The sequence below is a fragment of the Ammospiza caudacuta genome, chromosome 17, assembly GCF_027887145.1.
Source record: "Ammospiza caudacuta isolate bAmmCau1 chromosome 17, bAmmCau1.pri, whole genome shotgun sequence".
Lineage (NCBI taxonomy): Eukaryota > Metazoa > Chordata > Aves > Passeriformes > Passerellidae > Ammospiza > Ammospiza caudacuta.
In genome coordinates this window covers 17,449,662-17,477,305 of record NC_080609.1, presented here as the reverse complement: position 1 = coordinate 17,477,305, position 27,644 = coordinate 17,449,662, and the positions used below count along the sequence as shown (strand labels likewise).

General features: G+C 37.0%; 1 protein-coding gene across 7 annotated transcripts; it reads right to left on the bottom strand.

The window, feature by feature from the left end:
* Nucleotides 1-417: 417 nt before the first annotated feature.
* On the bottom strand, nt 418-27,217 carry PDPK1 (3-phosphoinositide dependent protein kinase 1). 7 transcript variants are annotated; one of them, XM_058815922.1, is made up of 16 exons: nt 26,878-27,006; nt 26,263-26,414; nt 16,328-16,387; nt 16,115-16,207; nt 13,557-13,599; nt 13,229-13,366; nt 11,816-11,960; nt 9,405-9,502; nt 8,574-8,649; nt 7,040-7,108; nt 6,447-6,543; nt 4,951-5,124; nt 4,326-4,543; nt 3,475-3,532; nt 2,408-2,560; nt 418-1,825 (listed from the first exon to the last, which is right to left on the bottom strand). In XM_058815922.1, exons 2-16 carry the CDS (start codon nt 26,263-26,265, stop codon nt 1,718-1,720), a joined length of 1,533 nt encoding a protein of 510 aa, XP_058671905.1. In that variant the 5' UTR covers nt 26,266-26,414; nt 26,878-27,006; the 3' UTR covers nt 418-1,717. The 7 variants fall into 7 exon arrangements, with proteins under 7 accessions (XP_058671905.1, XP_058671902.1, XP_058671901.1 ...); XM_058815919.1 differs by having other exon boundaries at nt 16,115-16,387; nt 26,944-27,049; XM_058815918.1 differs by having other exon boundaries at nt 16,115-16,387.
* Nucleotides 27,218-27,644: the final 427 nt, after the last annotated feature.

Below are 27,644 nucleotides of genomic sequence, written 5' to 3'. Positions count from 1 at the left end.
CTGCTTCTAGAGAATAGTAGCCTATGAGTTTTTTCAACATTGTAGAGAAACCTTTCTTTGGTGGAAGGAAAATCACATCAGAGTATGACAACTCAAAATGCAACGTAATGGTATATGTAATGAGTGAATAAATAGGTGTGATGTTTATACTGCTTTTAAAAAAAAGAAGGAATGCCTTTGTCCAGACCTAGGTCATTCTCTTCTGCAAGGTTTAGGAACACAAGCATGTAGAAAATACCACTGGGGAAGTTTTTTTTTTTAGCACACAGGAAGTTGTGTCATTGTAACATGACAAGAAATGTTTGACCACAAAAAACAGCCATAATTTGAAGAGGATAAAGGAGATCGATATTTTCATTTTATAGATATGCTTTAAGTACCATATATTTTCCCCTTTGTATCAGTATTTGCCTTTGATTTTCTCACCAAATTACTTTATTATCTGTATTTCAATTCCTTACATTTTTCCAGAGTTCCTGAATGTTTGGCCAAGGACCAAAAACAGAATTGACATCTCATTACACAATGAGACCAAAAAAAAGTCAAGTAATCAATTGTACAAAGTTTTCACATTTCCTTCTCTACCCAAGAAAACAGGTTGGCCCCATTAAAATGCACAACACATGCATACCCTGGAAAGAAAGCTTCCAGCCCTCATCTGCTGAAAAGGTGAAAAACTATCTACTATATCAATAGTAGCCTTTTTTCCCCCCATACTAACTAGTTTCTCTTTTGATTAGCATTAGTTAAAAGCATGCTGGTAAGTTTATTGTCCCTTGATTAATCACACATATGACTTAAATTAAAATTTAAACTTAATGTTTAAAAGGCTTCAGAAGCCAACATTTCAATTTTAGAAATTTCAGTGCTATGTTCAGCATTTTGTCTCTCAAAAGCTTTATCATTGGAGCTGGTCTGCCAGACAAACACATCTGATTCATTCCCATAATTACTATAGTACCACACAAATCCTGCAACCAGAACTATGTTAGGAATTACACAAGGGTGCAACCAACCTGGCTATAAATGCCATATACCAATAAGCTGGGGGACTGTGAGGAAAGGAAGAGAAAACAAAGAGGTGGTACTTAGAAGAGGCATATAAAAGCTCCCTGATGAAACACAGTTTAATGATAATCTGAGAGTCACAGAAAACTCCAGCCCCATAAAATGCAAGGCTGGTACATGATTCGGCATGTGTGCGTGTGGATTGGTTTCAACTCATCTTAAGTGAAGCTGGTAATGCAAGGTCTATCCACTAGTCTGCAGCAGAAACAGAACTGAAGTGCACAAAAGCAAGATCTTCACAGCAATGATATGCAAGTGGAAGCCTCAACAGAAGCACAAAGAGCGAGCAAAGCAACCCTGAATTCCATTAGGTTTTTGCTTTTCTTCCTTTTTTTTTCTTCTTAAAAAAAAAAAAAAACCCAAACCACTGCCCCCCAAAAAAAACAAAAGAAAAAAACCCAAAAAACCACGCGAACAAACAAAATAACAAACCCCCCCAAAAAAAAACCCAAACAAAAGAAGAAAACCAAAAGCAAAGGCAAAAAAACAAAACAAAACCAAAAAAAACCAAAAACCAAAACCGAGAACATTTCAGACGTATGCTTCCCCTTGAGATGGTAAATAGGTGGGTTGAAAAGATTCCTCTGATCGGCTGCAAACGGAGTTCTAGCAGCAAGTAGGGAAACTGGGAAATTTTGGATGAGCTTTACTATTTTGCAGCATTCTGGTGGTATCTGTGCCGCCATACTTCATGTATCTTTTTGCACCATTTATGAGCATTCCCACTTGGGTCCATCAGGTAATATGTCCTGTTTGGCTATAAGTGAACAACATTTTAATGATTACTCCAAACATAGTTTAACAAAAAAGCAGTAGTAATTCTGCACCTACCAATAAAATAATTACTCAGAATTAGCTCGTTAACTTTCTGAAAGTTAAATTCAATTACAGCTACATAACCTTATGCATTACTGATTAACCATTTTAAGCAGTCAACTGACAATATATTATATACCTCTCATGATTCACTACATACAAGAAGGGCTAAATGTTAAGTCATTAAGAATGTCCATCGAAGCCCAAAATCCACTTATGGCTAATTTAAACACTAATAATTAAAATACAGCTGCATTTTTGTGATAAACATGTATGTCAGAGTGAGATTTTGTGTGATTTTTTGTTTTATTCTTATTCAGTTTTGTTTGGGGGTGTGGATTTTGTGCATTTTTTGTTGGTTGACTTTACTCAGATTTTTGTTTAGTTTTGTTTTAAATTAGGACTATGAAATTTTGTATAAAAAAAAAACTATACTTTCTTCAGAAAAATCTTTTTGATAACTTACAGAAATTGCCCAAGACCTTAGAGCAATTTACAAAGAAAATGCAAAAAATAAACTTACCGTGTGAACAAAAAATGTCTTAAAATTCTTGGCTTCTGGACGCAACTCTAAAGACCATGGAATTTCTCCTTTTAGAACTTTGTTGACAGGATCCACATAATACAGGTGGGGCCCTTCCGTAAGCAGCAATTGGCGCCGACGTGCAAACAATCCCTAACAAGAAAAGTAGAAGTAGCAATGCAAAAACAAACAAACAAATCCCAGCAAAATCCATGAGGGAATTAAAAATGTAAATTTACACATCTCTGAACTGAACAACAGAGGCAGGATAAAACCAGCTCAGTGCTAGGATGGTATATTTGGGTTCGGGGGCTGTCTTTAATTTTACTTTAGCTATTTGACCTCACTCCTTTTTTAGGGTCTTGCAGCGCATTATTCTACTACATGGCGAAACACAAGTACTAATTTAGGAAAGTATCTTCAAGTTCTAGCAAAACCTGAAACACCAGGTAGCACAGAGTGAAGCAGAATCTATTTCTCAAAGAAATCAATAGTCATGATTTTGTAGAAAAGACTACGAAGAAGCAGGTATTAAATTAGATGAAAGAGAACCTTCTTTCCACTAAAGCTGATGCAGACTATCTGTAGCTGATTCTGTAAGCTGCTGAAATTAACACTTAAAGCTGTTCTAACATCACCTCTGCCTCTTTCAGGATAAAGGCACAAAGTCAGATCCAGGAAAAAAAGCACAGTTGAGAACAATACTGATAATTTTTTGGTATTTTTGGTTCAAACCACATTCGGATATGCATCAAGAAAGTGTTTATTAGATTATATCAGATTGGGAGGAGGAGGACAAGCAAATTTCATTTGCTGCAATCTCAAAATGAAAGCAACAACAGCAGATTTACTTAGGCTTTTCCAAGAAATCAAGAGCACATTACTAAATCAAGAAAAAAAAAAATCAATCTACTCACAAGAAAACACTGATTTTTTAGAAATAACTTGTTTATAGGTGACAAATTGTTTAAACAAGGAAGCTTAAAAACAAGCTGCTTATCTGTGCTGCAGCTGTGCAAAAATTTGACGGCTCAATCTTGTTACAGGAAATTAAGAAAAGCCCTTACCTTTCTTTTGTCCACTGGACCCATTTTTAGGATTAAGTTATTTTCTACAAACTGATGCCTTAGAAAAAGAAAAATAACTATTACTCCGGAAGTAATTCTTTCACAGAAACAGCTCTAATGATCAAGTAGTTTTTCATGTCACTCCCTAGCATGTCTTTTTCCATGAGAGTCCTGAACAACTTTAGTATGTGAGTTTTGGACTCTTCCTTAGCCCAGACCAGTGAGTTTTTTTTTAAATTTGACAGGGGGTAAAAAAACCAACCAACCAAAATCAAAACCAAACAAAAAACCAAAACCAAACAGAAGAACCTAAACCAAACAAAAACCAACAACCCAAACAAACCAACCAATCAAAAAAAAAAAACCCTTAGCACACCCCACCCCACCCCACCCCATTCCCGCCAAGGAACAACAACAATGACAAAAATTCACACATGAGAGACTTCTCTAAAGAGTGAAAAGAAATGCTGTTCATAGTCTGGAGGCATTTTGGTTAGATATCCACAGAATATTATCATGCAAAAAATTCCAACAACTTATGGCATTTGTAAAAAAGAAGGAACCTCTTCTAGTTTAGGACTGTAGTGTGAAGACTCTGCAGCACTGGATAGCATCATTCTGCCTATCTTATAAATACGCTCTACATCATCTTCTAGATCTTGTAAATTTTAGAAATATAATATTAGGGTTTTGCTGCTATTGCTTTAAAAATAGAAGCCAAGAAAAATCTAGTTGCTAATTGTTTACTTGAAAATACTAAGATTGACAAATATTAATTTGAATCAAAATCACTTATTTTCCAGGATTCTTTATTGCTGTGCAAGTTATTTAGCTACATCCAAAGATCCTACCAAGGATTTCCACCAGCTTGTTTTGCCAGAAGTAACCTCTTTTCGTCTTCAGAAAACTGTAAATCCAGCTCAAAAGAATTGTTGTCAAGATCATGAATATACTGTTCAATATTTCCTCCTGATGTCTGTGGTGTACTTGTCTCTGCAGCAGACAGTGAATGGGAAGAGGCAGAACTAGAAACTTGCATGCAACCGAACTGACTCAGGAGATTGTCATACTAAAGGAGGAAAAAAAATGAAGTAATTAAATGTCTTTTATTAAAAAGCTTATTTTGCACTAATCTGTGGCTTTTAATTTAAACATGCTTTAATTTATTTTGCTTTTGGGCCAAATCCCAGCTTACTCCCTATAGATCAGCAGGATTCTATGCAAAAAAGTATGATTGATCAAAAGCAAGCCAGCCTTAAATACTCACTTTATCAGAAAACAAATGCTGATTTCAGTAAAAATTTAACCAGCAACATTTATTACATTCTTAATAATTAAAATATAACTAATTCATAGTTTCAGTAAAAATATTTATATTAGTATTTATATTACTTCTTTATATTGGTATTCAATATTTATGCTATAATGGAAGTCTCAGGCAGCATCAGAGCTGAATACAGCAGTAGACAAACATACATTTCCATAACAGTCTTCATCATCCTCTGACATAGCAGGTAAATATGCTGTAAGTTTAGGGGGTGTCTGAAGATGTAGGTTCTCCCACACAATGGATTCAAAGAAGGGGTGAGCCTTAAGAGGTCCATATCCTCCCATTTCTTCACAACCTAATCGGTTGGTAGCATCTAGAACCTAAGCAAATTAAAATTAAGTTAAGCTGCATAAAATAATGAGAAAGGGCAAGCATTATTCACATTTGCAAAGCACGTGAAAATGTAAAACCAGTCTGTCACCCTGCCCTAAGCATACATACCTATACTATACTATAAGGAGGTTGTTTATAATAAAAGATGCTATTTGTCACTATGTCTTGTCAACAACATTATGTATTAGATCAGCTCACAGATGTAAGGATAGGAGCACTTCTTTAAGTTGACACAATTTTTTGGTTTTGCTCCTTTGTAAAGACTGAAACAAACATACAGAGAAGGCCTGATGAAGCACACTTCCTTTTAAGTTTAGTCCACCATCACATTCTAGTGATGCAAGAAGCTGTGGAAACTACAGGTAGTGTTAAACATCAGCCTCTCAAGGACCTCAAAATGACACACTTCTCAGGATACAACCAGGTTAATACAACCTGGACGTCACCATTCAGGAGACGCTGGCTTGGCCATAGAACCGGACTTGGACACAGGAATGCACTAATAGGCCTTTTAGGTTCTATTTATCATCATCCACAAAGGTTAGAGTTTCCTCCCCATTCCCTGCTAATATGATAGACTGTTGAACTGAAAAAAGCTTATAACACCTAAAATGTTCTCTGCATATTCACTTGAGTGTCATGACTGACTATAATCTCACTGATGGAACAGAACTATTTTTTCTTCCTACTAGTCAAACCTTCACAGGCATAGTAATTCTTAGACTGACACTATTGAGACATGTTAAGTGCATGTTAAAATGCAAGGCAACTGGATTTATATTGTAATGAATATATCTGCCTGTGACGTACAGGATGCTGTTTTTAACTAAATGATCCCTTAGACAACTCAAAACCAATTAATCTGAGAACTATCTAAGCCTAAGTATTTGAATCTCAATTTCTGTTTGTAATGCACAGTATCTAGAATTGTTTGCTTCCATTTCACAGAAAGACATTCCTTGTCCTTCTAACAATTCTTGTTAGAATTCAGATTAAAAAAAAAAAATCAAAGTGCTGTTTAATAACAGATATTGATTTTCAAGAGAGTCCCCTACACAGTCAATAATACTCACAGATGTTCGTATTATAAGATTTGCAAGAGTGCACAGAAACTTTCAGAAAAGAGAACTACATAAGCTGAATGTTTTCCAATGTCATCAAACCATTTAATGACAAATCAATTTCAGTGATACCTTTTGGTTGAAAAAGTTAGGCATTTAGCTACTTGGTCAGTTATTAAAAAAAAAAAAAGAAAATCAATCAAAACAAGCATAGCACATTATTCAAGAAGAAAAGCACAAATATTTACCAACAGCTTTTCCACAAGGTCTTTTGCCTTGGGAAAAAATTTTTCTGGGAAGTCATATTCCAACTTTATTATCTTCTGGAATATAAGATATTCATTTCTGCAGAAGAGAAAAATATTAACTCTTGTTATTGGTTCTCCATGGTTCTTTCACCTTAACCTAAATAAACCAGACAAATATTAAACAAAAAATCTACAAGTTAAGTTACGTTCCTGTGAATCTTCCAAGGGTGAAGGGGTACTATGATCCTGTAAGCACCAGATACTTGAGAAATAACAACAAAAGCTCAAATGACTCAACAGAGAGTGTTGAGGATATGCCTTATAAACCTCTTCATGTACAGTTATATAGTTACCATCATGGCACAAATTACATGTGAAATTCTAGGATAGCTTAAAGGAATCTCTCCGTCAGGAGCTCTAGTTATAACTGTCTAAGCATCTTCATTGCACCAAAAAGGACAAATAAAAGCAGCATGACATTAATACCAGCTCTGCATTATGAAAAATACTTCAGAACTGCTAGTACAGTAAAAATCCAATCAGAGGCAATATATTTATGATCCACATGTAAATAATTAGCTCAGATCTCTTACCCAGCTCTAAATGGAGGCAATCCAGCTACAAGTTGATATATTATGCATCCCAGAGCCCAGAGGTCAGAGCTTCAAAACAAAGAGGAAAAAACACAGAATCTTTTTTGTAAAAGAAATCTTTAATATGAAATCTAAAAGAAAAATTCTTAACTTTTTGCTACTTAAAACATAGCATGAACCCAGTGGACAAACCTGCTTTGTATATTTTCCACATTATTTTTACTTAAGCCCTTGACAGAAGAATGGGCTAGCAACACAACTTAAAAGAAGAAACTGTAGAATAATAGTCCCACAAAAACTGACTCCAAGCACAAGTGGATGACAGGTGAATTCTCAGTCAAAATAATGGGTAACTAATGACTTTGAAAAGAATATTGATTATCCACATGATGATTCAAGGATGCATCCAACTTCATTCAATATATGCCCCTTCAGATTTAAAATACTTTCCTCTTAATATTTGATTTTAAAAAAGAGAATATATTACAGTTTTTTATCTTTTTTACTTAAAGCTTTTCTTAAGACACAAGCAGAAAGACAGGCTATAATGATAAGGAAAAGCTATGTTCTAGTGTGGTAGGCAAAGGAAAGTTAAGCTTTAGTGTGTTGGCCTGAAAGAACACTTTTAACTTATTTTACCTTGAGGTAAGCTACCCATAGATTTGATTAAAGCTTCAAAACCCTCATGGAAGACTAAAATACTTAAAACTACTCAAACTAAGAGTTTTCTGTACAGGTGAAGCATTATGCAACTTCTAAAAGGAGATGATGTTCTAATTAAATCTTTCCATTGCCAAAACAGTCAAAAGCTCTTCACTAAAAGATGTGAAAAGTCTGATAGTATCTCTATCACTTAAAGAAATGCTAGCACAAATTACTACACCTATTCACCTAAATGATCCTTTTAACTTCTGATTTGTCAGCGACTAGCTTACTCTTCCATCATTGCAGTAAAACAGATATACACATTCAGTAGGATACCATCAACAAACAATTTTAATGAGTTCAGAAATTTCTGAAGGGCATCACTCATACCAGGCAGACAGATAAGCTTTAAAATGTTGCAAATCCTAAGTACAGTTTAGGAAACATAACTGCAAGTTGATCTAAATACAAGTCAAAGAAAGCTGCAGCCTTCTCCTTAACGGAACAGCATGTGACATTCTGTTGTTCCTACAGCAGGAAATACCATATTTGAGGAATCTTATATAAAATGGAATTAAAATAATTATATTACTTGGATAACAGATTTGTCTGATTTATTTATGGGTGAAAAATCCAACTTCACCTTACACACCTCCTTCTCAAAAACACCTAATCCTGTTAGTAGAACCCAAAAAAGTAGATAAACTAAGGAAGCCAGCCCTCAGACAAGAAGCAATACTTAATAAGAAAACAATTTTCAAGCTCTGTTAAAATACTCAAGCATCTTGTTTCTTTAAAATACTAAGCTTTCTTGCTTGATTTATCCACTCCTCCCCATCTGACTGTTTCCTGACAGAGTCAGTAAAGTTCTGGAATATAGAGCCCTCACCTTTTACAGGCAGATTTCTCTGTCAGCAGTTCTGGAGAAACGTACTGTGCTGTCCCTACAAATGAGTTTGCCCGCGCTGTTGAGGAAAGAAATAAGCAAACATATACTTATGCATAAGCCAATACTCCTCTTCCTCCCCTGTCGCCACCCAGTTTAAAAAAAAAAAAAAAACCCAAAAGGCAATCCACTGTAAGTTACATAATGCTGCAAAGAACCCATGAGAATTTAACTTCTTTAACTATACACAAAACCTGCTTGGAAGAAACAAATCAATCTCAGGGATACCTCTTTGGTTCAAGAAGCTAGGCATTTAGGTACCTAGTTATAAAATCTACCAACACAAGTTTGCTGCAGTTAAGAAAAAAATGTCAATTGAATTCAGTTCAGCCTAGTGCTTTTTTCAAGCACTGTTTGCAGGATCTATTTACAGGCTATTAGTTACAACTGCAGACACATTAATTCTACTACCTTCATATTTGCGCAATTCTTTCAACCACTGGAGTAAAACACATAAGCAGAGTTAAAACTTACTGTATCAGGTGAGCCATGGTACCTATTTGTTTGCATTCTTGTCTTGCAAATGAAAACTAAGCAACCTGAGTAGTTCAACTTCCCAGTCTATTTGGTAATCCAGCTGGTATTCCACTACACCAAACACTACCTCCTCTGATATAATCTACGTAGTGACAGTCAAAACTGTTTCGAGGTGCTTTAGTGATTTAGGTGAGGTAATGCCATTGGAAGGTTACAATCTGGTAAATAAAACACATGTACATTTTCAAAAGATCACTTGCTATAATTACTGGTGTCACATAATGAATAATGGCAAACCTTGTCTGCTATCTGCAGATAATACTTTTGCTGTTCCAAAGTCTGTTATTTGAATGTGCATATCTTCATTTAATAAGATGTTCTCTGGTTTAAGGTCCCTGGAAAAGACAGATTTTTATATTCAAACAGCATACAAATTAAAGTTGAAAAACTGTCTAGTGACTGAGGTACATAATGCTATAACAAATGATGCAAACATTCTATAAACATTGTTACAACAGCTTCTCTAACATGTAGCTGTCAACCTGCAGACAGATTTTGTTAAATCCATTAACATTTTTTTTAAACATCACGTAAATAATCATCTCAAAACTATGCTACTGTGCATGTCACACGTTCAAAAATTTCAAATACAAAACAAATCCCAACAAAAACCCCACCTCACAAAAACACACACTAAACCCCAAGCCCGTTCACTCCAAAGCCTTAATTTAAATAACATCTGACAGATTGATATGGCATTAAGATTTTCTACATCTGTTTCCTCACTGCAACACTCCAGTTAGTCAAACACTGGCAAACCCAGCCCCAGCTAAATGTCCTGAACAGGTAAGACAGATGACCTCCACGCATAATCTGCATTTCAAATGCATGCCTACTATTTGCATAGGCATAGCCTCTGATTCTGAATAAAACCAGACTTCACAGCATCACAAACACAATAGATAGCAGTACAGAGTTAGATGTCAAGAACTGCATTAGAAACAACTTAAGAGCATTCAGTTACACTGATATGATATGCCTTTGCAACAAGTTTCCTTAGCTCATCCAAAAAAACCCTACATACTTCCCTCCTAAGCTGAATCTTTGAATGCTCATAAAGAAATCTAGGAGCATGGGAGTTGTTTTGTTTGACTGGTAAGAAAAAGCTAGTAAAAACTGAAAGCTGTTTCTGTCAATCACTGTGCAGCACTATTTTCTTCAGATTAAAGTCCCCTACTATGGAAAAGTATGAGTTGTACAATTTAAAGTCTGAAAACTACCACAGAGAGCAACAAGCCATAAAAATCCTGTTGATTTTCCTGTGCCTGTCCTATAAGAGAGGTAGAAAGTACATAAATGGAATGGATTCTTTAACAGTTTTGTGTAGAGCTTTTTTAAGACATGTATGTATGTAGATATATTGTACTCTATACATGCTTCATATATACTGTTTCTATAATATATCCTATACCTACATTAATACTGGATTATGGATCTATAGCTATATATATAAATACATAGAGATATCTGTAATAAATTTTCCAGGGTAGCCTGACATCTTAAAGTGGTTCTATGTCATGTCCTATTTCTTCAGGCAGTAAAAAAATCCCAAGGGTTTTCAAGCATTGCTAGAGCTGTGTCCTCATAAACTTCATACTAAGTTCTCCAATTGCACAATTTTCCTGGGTTTTTTTGACCTCTTCATAGGGTCCTTCATATAAAAACAAGTATAACGCTGCTCTTCTCCAACAGGAGGTTTCCAATATAGGGTTAGTAACAGTGACAATCATGCCACATTGATTTTATAAGCATCATCTCAGCCTAAACACATGAACTATAAAATCAAAGGGAAACTGGAAGTTCCTGAACTTTTCCCCTGCCCCTGTAGAAAGTATTGTGCTTTCAGTATGCTCCACATCCATCCCTCTTGGATTCAAATTATTTCACAAAAACTTCTATTTAAAAGGAAAAACTGTTTTTGTAATAACTGAAAGAAATAATGCTATCAGAATTATAACCAGTCAGCTTTTTTGCCAACTAGCATCTAGTGTCCCATGACAACTGCTTGGTAACCTAAACACAATAAATTTCTTACCCAAAAAGAAGTTCTGCAGGTCAGATGTCTAGCACTTAAAGCTTTAGTTAATAAACATGAATGACAAATCATTACCATCCAAACAATATATTACATCAAGAACAACTTCGTAAGTACTGCTCAAAACTTCACTAATTTCACCACTTACCTAATTATTGTGCAGCTTTGTGGAAATTGTTTACTCAGTGAAAACTGATATAGATTAATTTTCTTGATTATATAGTACACATTAAGCCACAGACAAAAAGAATTCTAGTTACTTTTGCAACATAACAGCACAGGAAAAAAAGTTGTTAAACAAAAAGTAAGTTTCTGGTTTTCAGGCCAACCAAAGAAGCTTAAAAGACAAGCTTTTGGTAATGTCAATTCAAGGCCAGAAGGTTTTCTTACTTTTTCCTGCTCCAACAGTTGGTATAACAGCGGTTGGCTCTCCTCCTCAAGTTTGCTATGTTTAACTACTGATGTTAACTGTGCTAGGGCTGATCTAACGCAATTTGTGCTCTTTAGCTTTCCACAAAAATCCAACTTTGCTTTTAGTTTCACAAAGAACATTTTTAGGAAAAAACCCACCTCTTACATGATCAACTGCATGTCTGTCTCAACTCTGTATTACCTGTGAATGATTCCTTTGCCATGCAAATACTCCAGGGCTGATACAATTTCAGCAGTATAAAACCTTGTACAGGTCTCATCAAATGAGCCAATTTTGCGTATATACTTCAGCAGCTCTCCGTTTTTGGCATAGCTAAGTCCAAAATCTGAATGTAACTTAGTTAAGGTTTATCTCTAAGCCACTCCAAAACAAAAATCCCCACAATCTTATTCCAAAGAGAAGAATACTACTAAAAATACATGAACAACAGGGAAGAAGGTGGTTAATTTGAAACTTTACAAGTAGCAGGCCCAAGCAATATCTTAAATATATCATCAACCAAGGACATGGGTCCAAATTTCTTAGCAAAGCAAAAACTACATAAAGGGTTAACTTCATAGTTTTTCCAGAGAATGATCTGGATAATTCATTCAAATTACATACATAATTGTCCTCAGAGTTATTTACAGTAATAACTGATAGAAGTTAAAAATTGTCCCATCACCTGGAAACTACCAGAGCAAGTGTTTACATAAATACAAATAATACAAAAGAAGCCCTGTGAGCTCATACTGTATGATATATAGGGCCTGCCAGCACTATTAGCAGCCTTTGGGAAAACCACAAAACTACTTACTGACCCCAGAAATAGACTGATCTATACCTTTATGCTTGGGCACAGCCAATTCCAAGCAGGAGGTTTAAGAGGAAGTTCACATAATTAACATTTTCTTAAAAAACCAAAACAAAACAAAAAACCCCAACCAAACAAACAAACCAAAAACCCAAAAAACCAAAGCCAACTGCCAAGCAATGAGCTTCCAGGATGAAACTGCACTTCGTAAATTACTGCTAGAGAGAGCTGGGAAAACAGCAGCCCAGAGGATTCATATTATTCTATAAGCATCTTCATCTTTACATAAAAATTTTAATAATAGCTCTAATTGTAGAACTGAAACTAGTAGGAAATATAGCTGGCTACCCCTATTTTAAATGCAGGAATTACTGTGTTTTACTAAAGATAGATAGATGGATATACGTACACACACATATACATCAGGAATAAAACACTTCTGAAACACTTCCCATACATCCCACCTCCCCCCTCCAACCCAATTTAGAATTTTAAAATTCTTTTTAAACTTGGATTGTTACAAGTCACCTTTCAACATTTACCACATGGACAATTTGTTTAATTGCTTCCCCCTGTCTCACAGGACACTTATTCTTCTCTCTGAGAGGACCCACTCATTCCATGTGCTTAATTTCTGTTAAAAGTGTGACTCCAAAAATTGCATCACATACATCAGGATACTTTAAATACCTTAAGTTACCTCCATCATTTCCATTAGACCACTTTTTAAGGAATCAAAACTGGGCATTGTTATTAGTCTTAAGAAAGTGTTACAGCAAGTTTTAATATGCAAAGGATACATAGTTTTTCATCATCCTGAAAGGTGAAGTAGAGTTTCACAAAAAAAGGGTGATCCAGACGGGACATTACATCTCTCTCTCGTGTCACATACGGTACCTTATTTTCTTTTATGATATGACGTTTTTCTAGAATTTTAACTTAATGAAAAAAAGAGAAAGTGAAAATGCAAGAGGTACAAGTAAATTAAGGCCATCTTGTTTTGGAGTTTTTTGGTTACATTTAATTAACATGAAACCACTAATTCTGTTCCTTCAACAGGTATTTCATAACTGGACTACATTGACACTTTATTTTCAAAAAGTCGATGTTAAAGGAGTCAATACTTACTGGCATATTCTCTAGAACTTGCCAATTCTCGAGCCAAGACAACCTGTTGTCAGAGGAAAGAAAACATATTGTTACTGGCCACTAAACACAGGCACTAACATTGTTCTTCCAGTAGATATGTGGAACACAGCAAAATATTTAAGCATGTATTCAATATTATGCTGGCTTCAGCAAGACTTCTGCAGAAATTCAATTCAGCTGACCAATGTTTGTTTTGCCAAAAGACTTACACATGTAAGAGTGTAAATACCGCATATTTTTTTCACAGAAGAATTCTGAGGATTGTAATGTAAGTCAAAGTAAACTGCCAAATTTTCTTAAAGGGGGAAACAAAAAGCAACAAGTACACTGAGGAATACTTACAAAAATAACTGTCATAGCACTTTCCTGAATACAGATGGCAAAGATTGAAAGATAAATTTTATCCAATGAGCAAAAGTAAGACGTGAGACAGAACTTTCAATTATTTACAGTTTGTTAAGAAAAACAAATAAAAGGAACAGAAGATTTCCAATTAGTAGAAGCAAAGGATGAAATTTCAGGCAAACAGTTTTGCATTTTTAAAGAGAACTGCTTTTGGAGGAACACCAGGCTCATTTTCAAGACAGAACTCTATAAAAGGCAATTTTAGAGACAATCTGAAAAGTCTTCTTGCACGAATGCAACCAATAACCTTGTAACAATAGATGAGTACAGTTCTTTGTTTTTCGCATTTTAAGTTTATACCCATTTCAACATCTTGCTAAAATCTCAACTTCACACTATTTTTTTTAATCACTGCATTGGACTTGCTTCTAATCCCTTACAAAATCAGTTACAACAGAGTACTCCAAAATATTACTACACACACTTGATGCTAAATGTTAGGTATTTAGGAAATCTAAATAAGGCATTTTTTCAGATGAAAGAGGTGCATGCAGTTGCACTCTATAGTACTAGAAAATTGTTCAGCAGTAACAGGCAGTTTTAACTTTCTTTAAAATTTCATCTCCTAAAGCCACATTGACATTTACAGTATTTCATCAATGAAAATTTCTATTAGAAATGTTACAAACAACCAGTCTGTTAACATCTGCCTCTCCGCATAAGGAATTTTTGAGATCCTTCTGTGTATACACCTAACACTAGATAAGATGTGCAGCTGAATGAGAATGTTATTAACTTTTCTGATTTTTGTAACTAGGTTTCATCAACCATATCTACCACAAAAGCTTCTGAAAGCAGGTCAGTTTAAAAGGCAGTTATCAAATAAAACTCCACATACACAGAGACCATACTCAGATGGCAGAAGGTATCAGCTGACACAGATGAAAATATATCTTGGCAAATTAAGCTAAAGACTGACTCTCTTCCAGTTCTGCACTGTATCCAACTTTTTACCATTGTATTTCACAGGTATTACCTACATACACTGACATAAAACAGCTGTGTTCTAAGTACATGAGCACTTACCTGATAGTAGGAGTACTTTGGTACCCTCAAGCTCCTTCCTCACCAATCAGATCTGAGTATACCATATATCTTAATTTCCCCTTAACTAATAATCCAGAAAACCACAGTAGATATGCACAAAAACCAAAGAAACAGAAAACAGCTCAGAGGTACATATTAATACAATGTCTCTTATCAGGGGCCTGAATCTTATCCACCCTATGGGAAGAAGTAATATCAATAAAGAATGTAAATTCTATTGAAAGAAATTAGACATTAACTGGATAGCTTAAAAAAAAAAACCATAAAATGAACAGAAAAACAAAAGCATTCACAGAACATGTAAACACGTAAGTTGCAAATTCAGACAACAGCAAGGCAAGTCAAAGGAAGGGGAGAGCAAGGGGACATAGATAGAGCAGAGAACCCTTAGAGCCTACAAAGCAAAAGTAGAGACCTACAACCAAAAACCGTACACACCAAGTATCATATGAAAAAGATACAGAAATATTATTGTCTTACAAGTGGTAAAGTACCAAACCATCAAATGAAAGTATTAAATGCTTCATGGATTCACGAAGGTAATACTTATGTAATTCATTTTTGTGCAATGCTGTGGATGTGAGATACAAACCATTCAAGGCTACTGAACACAAACATACTGACTGTGACTCACTAAATCCTCAAGGACTAGGGACTGAGCAAGAATAGTGGAGAAGTATCAGTGTTCTTTCTTTTGAAAGCATCTGGCAGTACCTCCTGCCACTGACCGGACATCATATAGTTTTTTACCACAAGCTCCTAGATCAGTTCCAATCCTTTATATCGAATTTTTTACATAACCTATTATGGCTATCACAATTAAATTAGAAAGCAATGTTGATTAAATATCCAAGCATCAAGTCATTAGGATACAACAGGACTTTTGATCAATTTAAGTGGAGCTTAAAAAAAAAAAATCACTACCCATATTTAGGACGACACTTAATTTTAGCAGTCAAGCTTAAATCCACTAAGTCTTCAAGCTGTTCTCTCCACATTTCAATCTCATCAATCTTACACAACAACTTTACAAATTTTCAAGTTTATCTAAGATATCTGTCACTTCTTATAAAAAGTAAAGTTACCGTTGAAAAAGATCCTTCACCAAGAATTTTCCCAAATTTGAAGTCATCAGGTCGTTTCTTTCGAGGCTGTGGAGGCTGCTGTCCTGTATGTTGCTGCAAGGAGTTTGAATTAGATCTTGATTCGGGTTCTGTGCCCTCCATGTTAGATGCCTGTCTGCTGCTGCCACAAGCGGAAATGACAGGTGGAGTGCTGGAATCTGCTTGGTTCCTCACCATTGAAGGAGATGAACAGGAGCATAACACCACGCTTGACTGGATTGGAACAGCATCATACTGAAAAGAGAAAATTAAACTATTATTCCCATACCTGACATAATTGCCATGCACAACTGTACTTAATTTCCATACAAGGTTCATAAAAATTCTTCTTTGAAAGTGTTATCATTAAAAAACTCTTTAGGAGGGAATAAAAGTATTTATGTTGGAAATGGCAACAATTTGATAAATAACTCTTTTTAGGTCATGCTGTCATATAGTCATAGGTCAAACATCTGAACATTTTAATTCAAGAATGCTTTTTTTAAACTCAAAAAAATGCTCCTAACACCAAGTTATCAAATTTCATGGCATCTTCTCCTATGAATAACATGACCTTAATTTTCTAGTCATACAATAAACACCTGTATGTACCAGTAACATTAGTTCAGAGATCCAAGTTACAATGAACTCTAAACAAACACATGAAAAGTTTAATGGAGACAAAGGATGTATTTTTAATTTTTTATTTAGAATTTCACTTTAGTGCACATTGGGGAAGGACATAACATAAAAAGGCAGATTAGGTGGAGGTTTTAATAATCAGCAACACCTAAAACTTTTTTTGAAGAATGCTCTGGTTCATGACCTTTTAAAACAAGGGAGATTGCACTACTTAAATTCTACATACGGCCACATAAAGACAATCCAATTGCAAAACAAAAAGAACAGATATAGCCCAGAATACAAGATGACACAGTCCTAAAACTGATTAATGTAATATACAAAGCAAATTGCCATTTGGTACCCTTTTATCAATTTTCCCTAAGTAAGATCAAGGAACCTTGTGAAGCTGCTTTCTACCCCTTTTGGTAATACACCACAATTAGTCTGTCAGGGACTGCTTCTGATGTTCTACTTGAAACTGGGCAGAAAACACAAACAAATAGGAGAACTCTGCTAAACTACCACTAACAAAACAAAACAAAAAATTGTGTGTAAACATACAAGAGGAAATATTTAAGAAAGTTAACACCATTTTATAAATCTCAGTATTCTAACATACATCCAGCAGAATGAAACTATGACTTAATGAAAATCATGGAATCTCAAAACAGATGTATTGTACAACCATGTTAGAGAGTCTGTAACATACACCATGTTACAAAATTAAAAATTACTTCTCACAAAAATAATTTTTTTACCTCATGAATTTCAATTTGAAACAGTTTTCTGCATTTTAGTCAGAAACCACCTTGGAAGGGAGTTGGACTGGCACTCACTTATGCACATGGTCTTAAGGAACCTAGCTCCCAAAGAAGCGATTCCTCACTTGGCTGTGCTCTGTGCAGTAGAGAAAAGCTGCCTTTATTTACTGCTAAAACTGATATTATTATTGTGCACATACATATTAAAGTGTATGTGCTGTAGGTCACAGTTCCTTTTACGCCTTATATGCATATATTATACCTGACATCTTTTGCAGACTAACTATTGTCCCCAGAATTTTCATATCCCAGATGAATCACCTCTCCTTCAGACAGCTACTCACACAGCAGCCGTGTCTAAAGATACACACTAGCTAGAATTAAAAACAGATTGTACCCTTTCCCATCAAGCCTGCAGCAAGACTGACACAAGCATAAGTGCTCAGCAACTGGAGTGACACCAGTATAAAAACCATCCCATTAAATGAAATACAGTAAATAAAACACATATACAGACTAAATATCGGGATCCAAATTATAAACTGGCACCAGTCACAAATGAGGTTTTACAAGTAAATAAAGCAGTAGCATTGCGGGGAGGGGGGGTGGTGGTTGGGTGGTCTGATTAGATTCTGCAGCTAGCAAGATCACCTTGAAAAAGCAAACAAGCAAGAAAAACATCCACTACAAAAGCATCAGAGCACAGTGAGAAAGGGGGGAAAAGGTGCTGGATGCAGTGTGTTTCATTACACAGTAATTGAAAACTAAGACACAATGAATATCAAGTATAGAAAAATCCTGAGGGAGGAGACAGGAGTAATGGACTTTGTAGGAAAAGAAGGTTATTTTTGGCCAGGGTATAACATCAATTAGTCCCTTGACTTTCTCAAAGGAAAGCCAAGATTAGGAACAAGGAGGACAGAGGAACACGCAATAGATTTAAAAGGATCAGTTACCTAAGAAATGACAGAACTATGTAACTAGGTCTGCACCTCAATGTTTATTGAAAAAGGTGATTCCTACACTCGCCCTTTCACACTCCACGTATTCTTTGGTATTTTGTCCTATGTTATTTACCTTCTAAGTTTTCTTTTGAAAGGCTCCAAATAACATGTCTGCAGAAACCATATATGCCTCTATATATAGGTTTTCATATATGCCTATGACAGAATACAGGCCAGCTTATCTGATGTAACCCTGTACCTTACTCTTTTGTAAAAATCAGACTTAAGATCTTTCTTCTGCCAGATGCAGACATTTTTTAGTGAGATACAAAGTCAGTAACTGAAATTTAAAATGTTCTAAACTGCATCTGCAATTCTCAGAAGCTTGAAGATGCTCTCCTTCTAGCAATTATCAACATTTCTCAGCTGGCACTCAGTGAAAGCACAGATCCTCTCATGGTAACAACAGACTGACGTATTGCATGTCATGTATCACCATAGACCATACTGACAAAATTACTAGATAAGTGGTTATCTCTTTAAAAACTAGTCTTAACCCCACTTTCCCAAACCCTCAAGGGTTCTCCTTTTCATTGACTTTCATATAGAAGTAGTTTCATTCTTAGTGCAACATACTTGATTTTGAAAATCTTCCAGGGAAGAAAATAACAAATCTGCTGAATATATGTGGCACTATAGATCAACAGTCATTTCAAAATTTATATCAAGTAGTTTTCACCAAATAACTACAAACAGGATTCCTTCTATTTATACATGAAGTAAGTACTAATACTGTTCTTTTCCTCACTTGCCTGCAAATAGTCAGAGTCAACTTTAGTAAACTGGAATCAATGCAAAAAACCCACTAGATAGGATCATGTTTTTCCTTCCTTGCCCACCACCCAAAAGGATTCATGCCTTTTCCCTCTGCAATTCAGCATTTTGACAACTGCACTATCACTAGAACTATTGATGTATTTATATGCATCAAACACATACCACACTTCTCTAAAGCAACTACAACCACAACTGCATATCCACTAGCTTTATCCCGCCACAAAAACTGCAACACTATTTTCCTGAGACCATTCTATCAACACTGACAGCAGCAAAAAATATTTTTATTAGAGACTGAGCTTCTAATAAAACTTCCAAACTGACTAAAACTTCCAATATCGTCTACTTCTGTACTAAGTGACAGGATGTTGAGCACTGTTGAAAACTGAAGATGACTGAGAACATCTTTGCTATTGCTGAAATTCTACTAGCAAGATCTATTACAAAGAAAATCAGTATGAACAGGATGCTGACCTCTCAGCTGTCTGATAACACTGAGTCTGACTGCTGACTATTACAGAATCTCAAGCTGCATTAAGACATAGGACAGACATGATCATAAAACCTCTTAATCTAACTACTTATAAAGCTAATTTTTTGGAAGCAAACCTTGGTAACGGAAAGTATTTTTTTACACAAAGCAACATGACCTTTAAACCTCAACTGGTAAATTTGTTTTGATTATAAATAATGCTAATGAGACTATAAGCTAGAAGATTGGCACAACCCAAGATTCTGCTAAAGGCAGTTTAAGTTAGACAGGTTTGGTCTGAGCTGTTTTGTAAACAGTCTTGACCTTGTCATATAAGCCAGAAGTTCTGAAAGTGAAATTTACTTTGTATTGTTTACAATTTAAACATTGACAACCTAGAGTTGTCAAAGCGAAAAAACTAAAAGCTAAGCAGTTATATTTAATATATTCTTTTCAAGACACACTGGTGTTTCAGAGGGTTGACAAAGATGCACCAACTGCATGTGACACACATCTCATATCTGAAAAAAAGCATCAGAAGGGATAAAGGGATAATTAACAGATATTACACACAGCTTTTCCACTGGCCTGCTCCCCTCTCATATCCCACAATTAAAATGTTAACCTTCTGTAGGTTCCCCAGTACCTAGTTGTGACAGTCTCCAGTTCAAAGGTTACTGTGTAACACAGTCACACTGAGAGCTCCAGCATATTCCAAAAGAAAAAGCAACTGATCAGGTCAGACACTTAGATGGGCCTGAATATATGCCTTCAAACTATGCCTCATAGTACCCAAAATGAGACTGCAGGCAAAAGCAGTGTAGTTCAGGTACAAGAAACTGAAGATACAAACCCACTGATTCAGAGTAACAAAATCCAACTAAAGGCCTCACATTTCAGTGCAGAGAGCACAGTACAGTTTGCACCAATAAATACCAATCCCATATAGGAGCTATTTGCAGAAGTGTAATGATTATTGTGTGATCCCTATCAATATTTAACACCAGTTTTCCTTTCATAAAGTCTGATGCTGCACCAGAATGAAGCACCCCCAATGAAGAAAACCCAGAGCAATAATGGATAGTGTGCTTTCATAAATTGCAGTAAACATCAGTTCTCAGACCTTATATGCTCATGTCTATTTATGCTCTGGATGTCTGTCTAAAAATGGATTGTCAGACTTTCTGCTAAGTGACCAACAGCATCCTCTTTCTATTAACCAATTGTACATGTATCTGTATAGAGAGAAACAATGTACTGACTAATGAAACTCCATTGCATGCCAGTCCCTCTTTATATACACTTTGAATATGTTTAGAAGTTTGTCAGATAATCTCAAGAATTCAACAGCACATCTATCTGCCAACATTATTACTGCCTTTAAGTAATTAAAATACTAGCCTAAAGAGAAAAAAACGGTCATTAGAAAAGGTCACTAGATGCTATCAGCCTATTTACTGTAACATAAAATCAAGCATGTAATGAACGAGACAAAACTCACAGTAAGCCAAGTCTCAGAAGTACTTTGAATGCATCACACAGCTCCTTAACTGTTCACCCACTTAACAGGTTAACTTTGACACCAAAATACATACAGACATATTAAAACATCACAGTAATTTAAGGACATGTACTCTGCTCACAATTTCAGCTTGACAGAAGTTCAGCATGACTTCTAAGAGCAAACACGCCTCCCAAAAAAAAAACCAAAAAAGACAGGACACACTTTTCTTTAGAGTTCTTTGAAGACAATAGTAAGTCAAACTGCAGCAAACAAACTCCACTCCATGTATTAGTTATTTGTAGATATTTAAAAAGCATTAACACCAAACATTCATCTTGTGATCTCATGTAACAGTGGTTTGCATTTATGTTACATAGAGCTGCATCAGCACTCTTTCAAACCTCATCATCAAATGGCAAAGATTGCTGTAGAGAACTTAAAATTTAGCACATAAGCCAACAAACTGCCCCTTTAACACCACATAACTTGAAGAAACTGGCAGTCAGCAAAACAGTCTGAAGCCAAACAATTTGTCAAAATCTATACTTTGATCAAGGTTCATAAATGGTTACCAACTACTCTATTTAAATGAACATATTAAAATCTCATAGTTCAATTATAAAAACTATTTTGACATAAATTCATTTTGCAAGAGAATCGGAAGTCATATCTATCTACGGTAAAGTTTTTTGATCTCAGAAGTTGCCACATGAAAAAAATGTTGTTTAAAGACCATTTTTATGAATTAACCATGCAAACTTCAAAAGCATTTGGCTCCATAAAAGGAGTGGGTTTTTGTTGTTCTTGTCCAGACAGACTGCGATACCAACTGATTAAAGAAGTCTAGGCTCTAACCCACCAAAACAACTATGCTCACCCTCAGGCCCAGTGTCATTTGAAATCTCTCTAATGCTGAAAGGTAAGCACATATTGAAGTACTGCATAAAACTGTTTCCCTCAAAAATATCTTAACAAAATATCTTGCTAGAAATAACCATAATTTAAAAAACAATAAAAGAGCTTTAAAAAAACATGTCCTGGTAATACATTTCTAGATTAAAGACCGTACAAATTAACGGAAGGAAAGCTTCAAGCTTTCCCCTATTCAAACATACTATTTTACCTAAAATGGGTTCTACCTCTGCAGTAGTGGTAAACAGAAGTACTGTTCGTCTACGGTCATTTCTTGCTTTGTGCAGTAAATCCATAACACAGTTCATCCATAAGTGATTAATGAGGATATCAGCTTCATATTATATTAGCAAAAATATAGCCAAGAGGCTCAATGCTTTGGAAGCACAGAGAACACCTCTACATTCTTAGATTGTTTTGGCCTTTAGGGAATAAAGGTATTTTATCCACAAGATCATTTTTGCTTCTAGAGAAATTAATTTTTCACATACCAAGCAATGCTGATCCAAAATTTTAGTTTATGCAAATGCCCTTCTCTAAATTTGACCACTTTACATACAGTGGTATTTCTTGCCACTGACTTCCAAGATTGTAATTCAAAAATGCGGTAGGGATTAAAGGTAATGAAAAGATTTATAAGAACCCGCATATCAGCCAGTTACCCTCTAACCTCCTCTACTGCTAAGCAAAGCATTAAGTTCCAGTCATCTTCAGAGACAGACTATTTAAGCCCTCCTTCCACTACCTAGTGCTTCAAAACAAATCAGAAACAGGAAACCACTCAAATCTCCAAGAACCTAAAGTCAGCCTAGGGCCCAAAGAGCTAAACAAACCACTGAGAATTAATTTAACATAAACAGATCTAGGCTAGCTCACAGGAAAACAAAAGCTGTCTGTGATCGCGATAGTCTGGATCCCAGAATACACCACCAGCCACCTCACAAGGCACACTGATAATCAGGTGCTGCATAGCATAGATGGGGGCTCAGCCTAGCAAACACAAAAGGGTTTCCTATGCCAGGCTCCTTGCTAGCAGCTACAGGAGGCAAAGAGAACAGCTTGGCGTGAAGAACAGAGAAGCAGACACACCAAGGTGGCAGTATAGATGGAGTGTATGTACGAAGGATTCATGGCACAGTCAAGAAATGTAAATTCCTGCAGGATTACTAAAGAACAAAACATTGAATTTAGTATTTTTTCAGAAGAATGCTCTAAGCCAGTTAATCCTTGCAATTTCTCACCATAAAGAATAATAAAATATTTGCAAGTGAAGTATTTACAGCTTGTCTTTTAAAGCAGAAATCAATTCTCAAGTTCAATATTTAGCCACACAGCAAATCACTTATTTCCTACAGCAATTTTGAATAGAATTCATATGGTGTGAAAAATAAGGTTCTAGACCAAATAGCTAGCTTTGCGTACTTTGTTTCCAGTCCCTTCAAGTGCTTTAGACTACAGTAAGTTTCTAAAAGCTTACCTGCAAATAAGATGTCAGAAAAGGAAGTGGGAAGGGAGGAAATTATTCCTCTTTTTTCCTTCTTTATTATATATACATAATCTAACCTGGCCACTTGCAAAGAAAGTTTTTTCCATCTAAAATACCCGAAATAATTCCTTGGCATCATACATATTCTTTGGAAAGGTCCAATATGAGGAATTTGAAAAATGATTTTATCTTTCAAACATAGTGTTTTCTAAATTAAGGTCACTCGCATATTTTCGGAATGCCATAAACGTGCTAGTTCTACACCAATCTGTATAGCTTTTCTGACAAATACATATAAAAAAATACAAGTTTACTGTTAAAAAACAGGTATTACTAAAATATTTCAAATACTCAGACCAAATTTATTTTTATTACTTTGCCAGCTGACTACATTTTTCAGTCTAACAAAGTGATTGTGCCCCTGGTTTCATGCCTTCTGTACAAAAATTCCTGCAAGTACCTCAATAGTCAGCATCCCTTTCCATGATTTTCTGATAATGCTGCCTCCTAACTGGAGCCTGAGCCTGCAGGGTATCTTACAACATCCAGCTACAGTAATCTACCTGTAGAGTTTCAAGAGCTAAATTAAACTTTACTTCTGGCACTGTAATAGATCAATAACTTAAAGAAAAAATTGTTAAAAAAAAAAAGCCTACCCATATGGTAGAACCATTGTTTAGTAGAACATCCCTATTATACTCAGATTATTCTGCGGATCATATCCTTTCCACTAGCTCTAAGAACTTCTAATGTTAGAAATATGAATGCATATAAAACTGTTCCTCTTAAAACTTCTGATTTTTCCACCTTTAAGCACCTTTTTAACATCCTTGTCTTCTACTATTTTCTATTCTTGCAGCCTGCTTTGGTAAGCAATTTGATGTCCAGAACATTTACTAAAAACCTATCCCAGTTAAAAGCACATACATGATTGATAAAGACTAGTCATGGCTTTATGATGAAAATAAGGAGAAGAGAACACTAAATAGGCAGGCTTGAAGGGTTTTTCCTACGTATGTATCAGGAAGTTTTACATGTACAAATAACTACAAACAGAACTCTTAATATAGTGTAATCTAATTCTCAACACAGATGCAAAACTTACTCTATGTAAGCTCTGCAGGCCCAGTTCTTTGAAAAGTGTAGTTCATATTAGTTCCACTGGGGGAACAAAAAGAAGGTAGCAATTTTGTTCAGCCAGGTCCATGACTACACTATAAGCTTTATCAGGTCGGAAACACTGGTAGAATCTAATAACTGCTCGTGCAGCTGAACAGCCCAGTGAAGAGGTTGTTGCAGATGAAGATGTAAATTACCATACTTCCAGACTTCTCATTATGAGAGGAAGGGCACTTCTTGGTTTGAAACCCAATATACTCACAATAAGATTAACAGCAAATAACTAACATCACATTGGAATCCGCAACTAAAGCCTAAAATACTTTTCTTCTTAGAAGTACAACTCCCTCCTTATGTCACATCTTCAGAAAATAATGGAACATTTTAGGAATTGTCTGTGCATACAAAAATACAGAAAACTGTTTTGGCAGAGAATTGCTAGAATGTTCCTTTCAAAACTGTGCTCTATTCACACCTCCCCTCCCTAATCCCTCTTATGCATTTAAAATTCAGTCATCACAGAACTCATTATGTCACTAATTCCATCACATAAACATTAACAGTAACTTGCTCAGTCTCAGAAATACTGGATTTCCCATATTTGATCTCATCTTAATTACAAAAAGGTTAGTTGAATTGGGCCACTTGTATCTGGTACTGCCTGTCAGTACACTCACCTGATCAGGAAAATATTAAATAGAATGGAAGAGAAGGAATTAAAAAGAATTATCCTGACAAAATATTCTAATTTTAACCTAAATAGGCAGCAGTTGCATTCTTAATTTTTCCCCTCTCTGCATGTTTTTCTTATGGGCAAGGACTTAAATTGTATATAGAAAAGGAACAGAAATGCGAGCATTTTTGAGAAAAAAAAAAACCCAAAAAGATGGGCAATAAGCAAGAGCAGAAACACAAAAGGAAGCATACTCTCTGTTTAAGAGTCCAAGTAAACAGAAGTCATCTCTGATGCTCAGAAGCAGTTTTATAGAGCAGTATCAACTAGCAAGAAAGCAAAACAAATTCCTTTAATAATCAAAAACTGGTTTATCTCATACTCCTTAATGTAGCATTTATGTGTTCTGAAGAGTTATTCCCACAGTACTTCTCATCTTCATGAATAAATATGATTTTGTGTAATACCCTAATGAAAAAAATCACTGAGCATGAAGAGGAGAGCACACTGAAACAGCATGTCAAGAATCAACACTGATGTGCTGTTCTCCACAGAAAACCCTCCTTAGCCAATTCCAACTGATGAAAAGGTTTTAAGTGTTGCAGAATGAAGCCTGGCAATTTGCAACTGACAGAACACAAGACCCAAAAGCGCAGCAGCATGCACACGAGGATAAGGAACATATCACTGCCAAGTAGTTTTGTCAACACGAGTGAAAGCTGGTGATTATTTTTCTTTTCAAGAGGGAATGTCTATGCTAGCTGAACTGTATAACTTACAACACAAAAGAAGATTTACCATTACAACGTCTGTATACCAGTTACAACTCCATCTTCTAGATATGCCACCGCACACAAACCGAGTTTACGCTGTCAGACTAACGTAAACAACTGCGTTTGAAACGGCGTCCTACTGTGACCCTCGCGATCTTCCTCACGCGTTTGTTCCTACTACAAAAGAAATCGATTACAGAGTGACAGGTAACTCCCACAAGGCAACAACACCTGTTCTCCCGTCGGGAGACGGCCCAGCATAGCCACGCCAACGCCCCGTACCGGAACCGAAAACGGAGGTCCGCGAGAGGCCGCAGTGCGGCCCCTTCACCATCGGCCTCACCTCCTCCAGCGAACGGGCCGCGCTCGGGGAAGAACGGAGACCCGCGGCGACTCAGGAGTGGGGGGCGGAAGAATGACCGCGAGCAGCAGAGACAAGAGTGGCCCCACGGGCGGCAGCGCCCGCTCACCCGCCCTGTTCCAGAGGGCGCAGGAGGCAGGGCCGTTCGTGAAAGCCCACCGCGACCCCGCCGCCGCCAGAGCGCTGGGCACGGGCGGCCACCTCTCACGGGCCGGCCCTCACGCCCGGGCCTACTTATTCCCCCAGCACCCCGCGGGCCGCAGCCCCGGGCAGACTCACCAGGGGGCTGCCGGTGCTGGCCATGGCCCGCCTGGCCCGCGGGCCGTTCCCCGCGCCCGGACTCACCAGGGGGCTGCCGGTGCTGGCCATGGCCCGCCCGGACCGGGGCCTCTCCCCACCCGTTCCGTGCTAGGCGCTCGGCCCAACCTGAGCCGATGGGGCGCCCGCGTCCCCCGCCCCTGACGTCACCACAACAATCCCCCCGCCGTAGGTGGGTCTTCCGCGCACCGTGCTCGCTCATTGGTGGCGGTAACTGTTACTCACACTCGGGCCAGGCCACAGCGTCCCCCGGCAGCCTCAGCGCCCGAGCCGACGAGAGGCTGCGCAGCTGTGCGATGACGCCCCCAGGAAGCTGCGTGTGACGGGGGCGGAAGAGGGCGGGGCCGGCGGCGGGGCCCTCCGCGGCCGGGTTCGTGCCACGGCGGCGGCGCGCCGTGCAATCGGGGGCGGTGGCGTCAGCCCGCCCCCTCCGCACAGCTCGGAACTCAAGTGTGTCATAAATGCAATTCTAGTGCGGGTGTTCGCTCCTGAGAAGCCCCCGTGTCTGCGTAACACCCGCGGTCCCTCGCCGGTTCTGACAGGCTGTTTTCCGGTCGAGCCCTCTATGCCCGTTAACGGCTTTCTGTCAGTCCGTGTGCGAGCCTGCTGGCCGCAGAGGCCGGGAAGGGCGGGCCAGCGGTGCAGAACACTGCAGCGAGCAAATTGAGTTTGTCAAGGAATTCGTAGAACTGTGAGGGATTACTCAAAAGGATGAGGCAGGGAAAGAC

Excerpts from the sequence above, each read along its gene's own strand:
- PDPK1 (XM_058815916.1), bottom strand. The coding sequence starts at position 26,967 with ATGGCCAGCACCGGCAGCCCCCTGGTGAGTCCGGGCGCGGGGAACGGC. Across the intron at positions 13,600-16,114 it reads GTGAAGGATCTTTTTCAACG|GTTGTCTTGGCTCGAGAATT; the intron begins GTAACTTTACTT and ends CTCTGACAACAG. Across the intron at positions 9,503-11,815 it reads GGCAAAGGAATCATTCACAG|GGACCTTAAACCAGAGAACA; the intron begins GTAATACAGAGT and ends TGTCTTTTCCAG.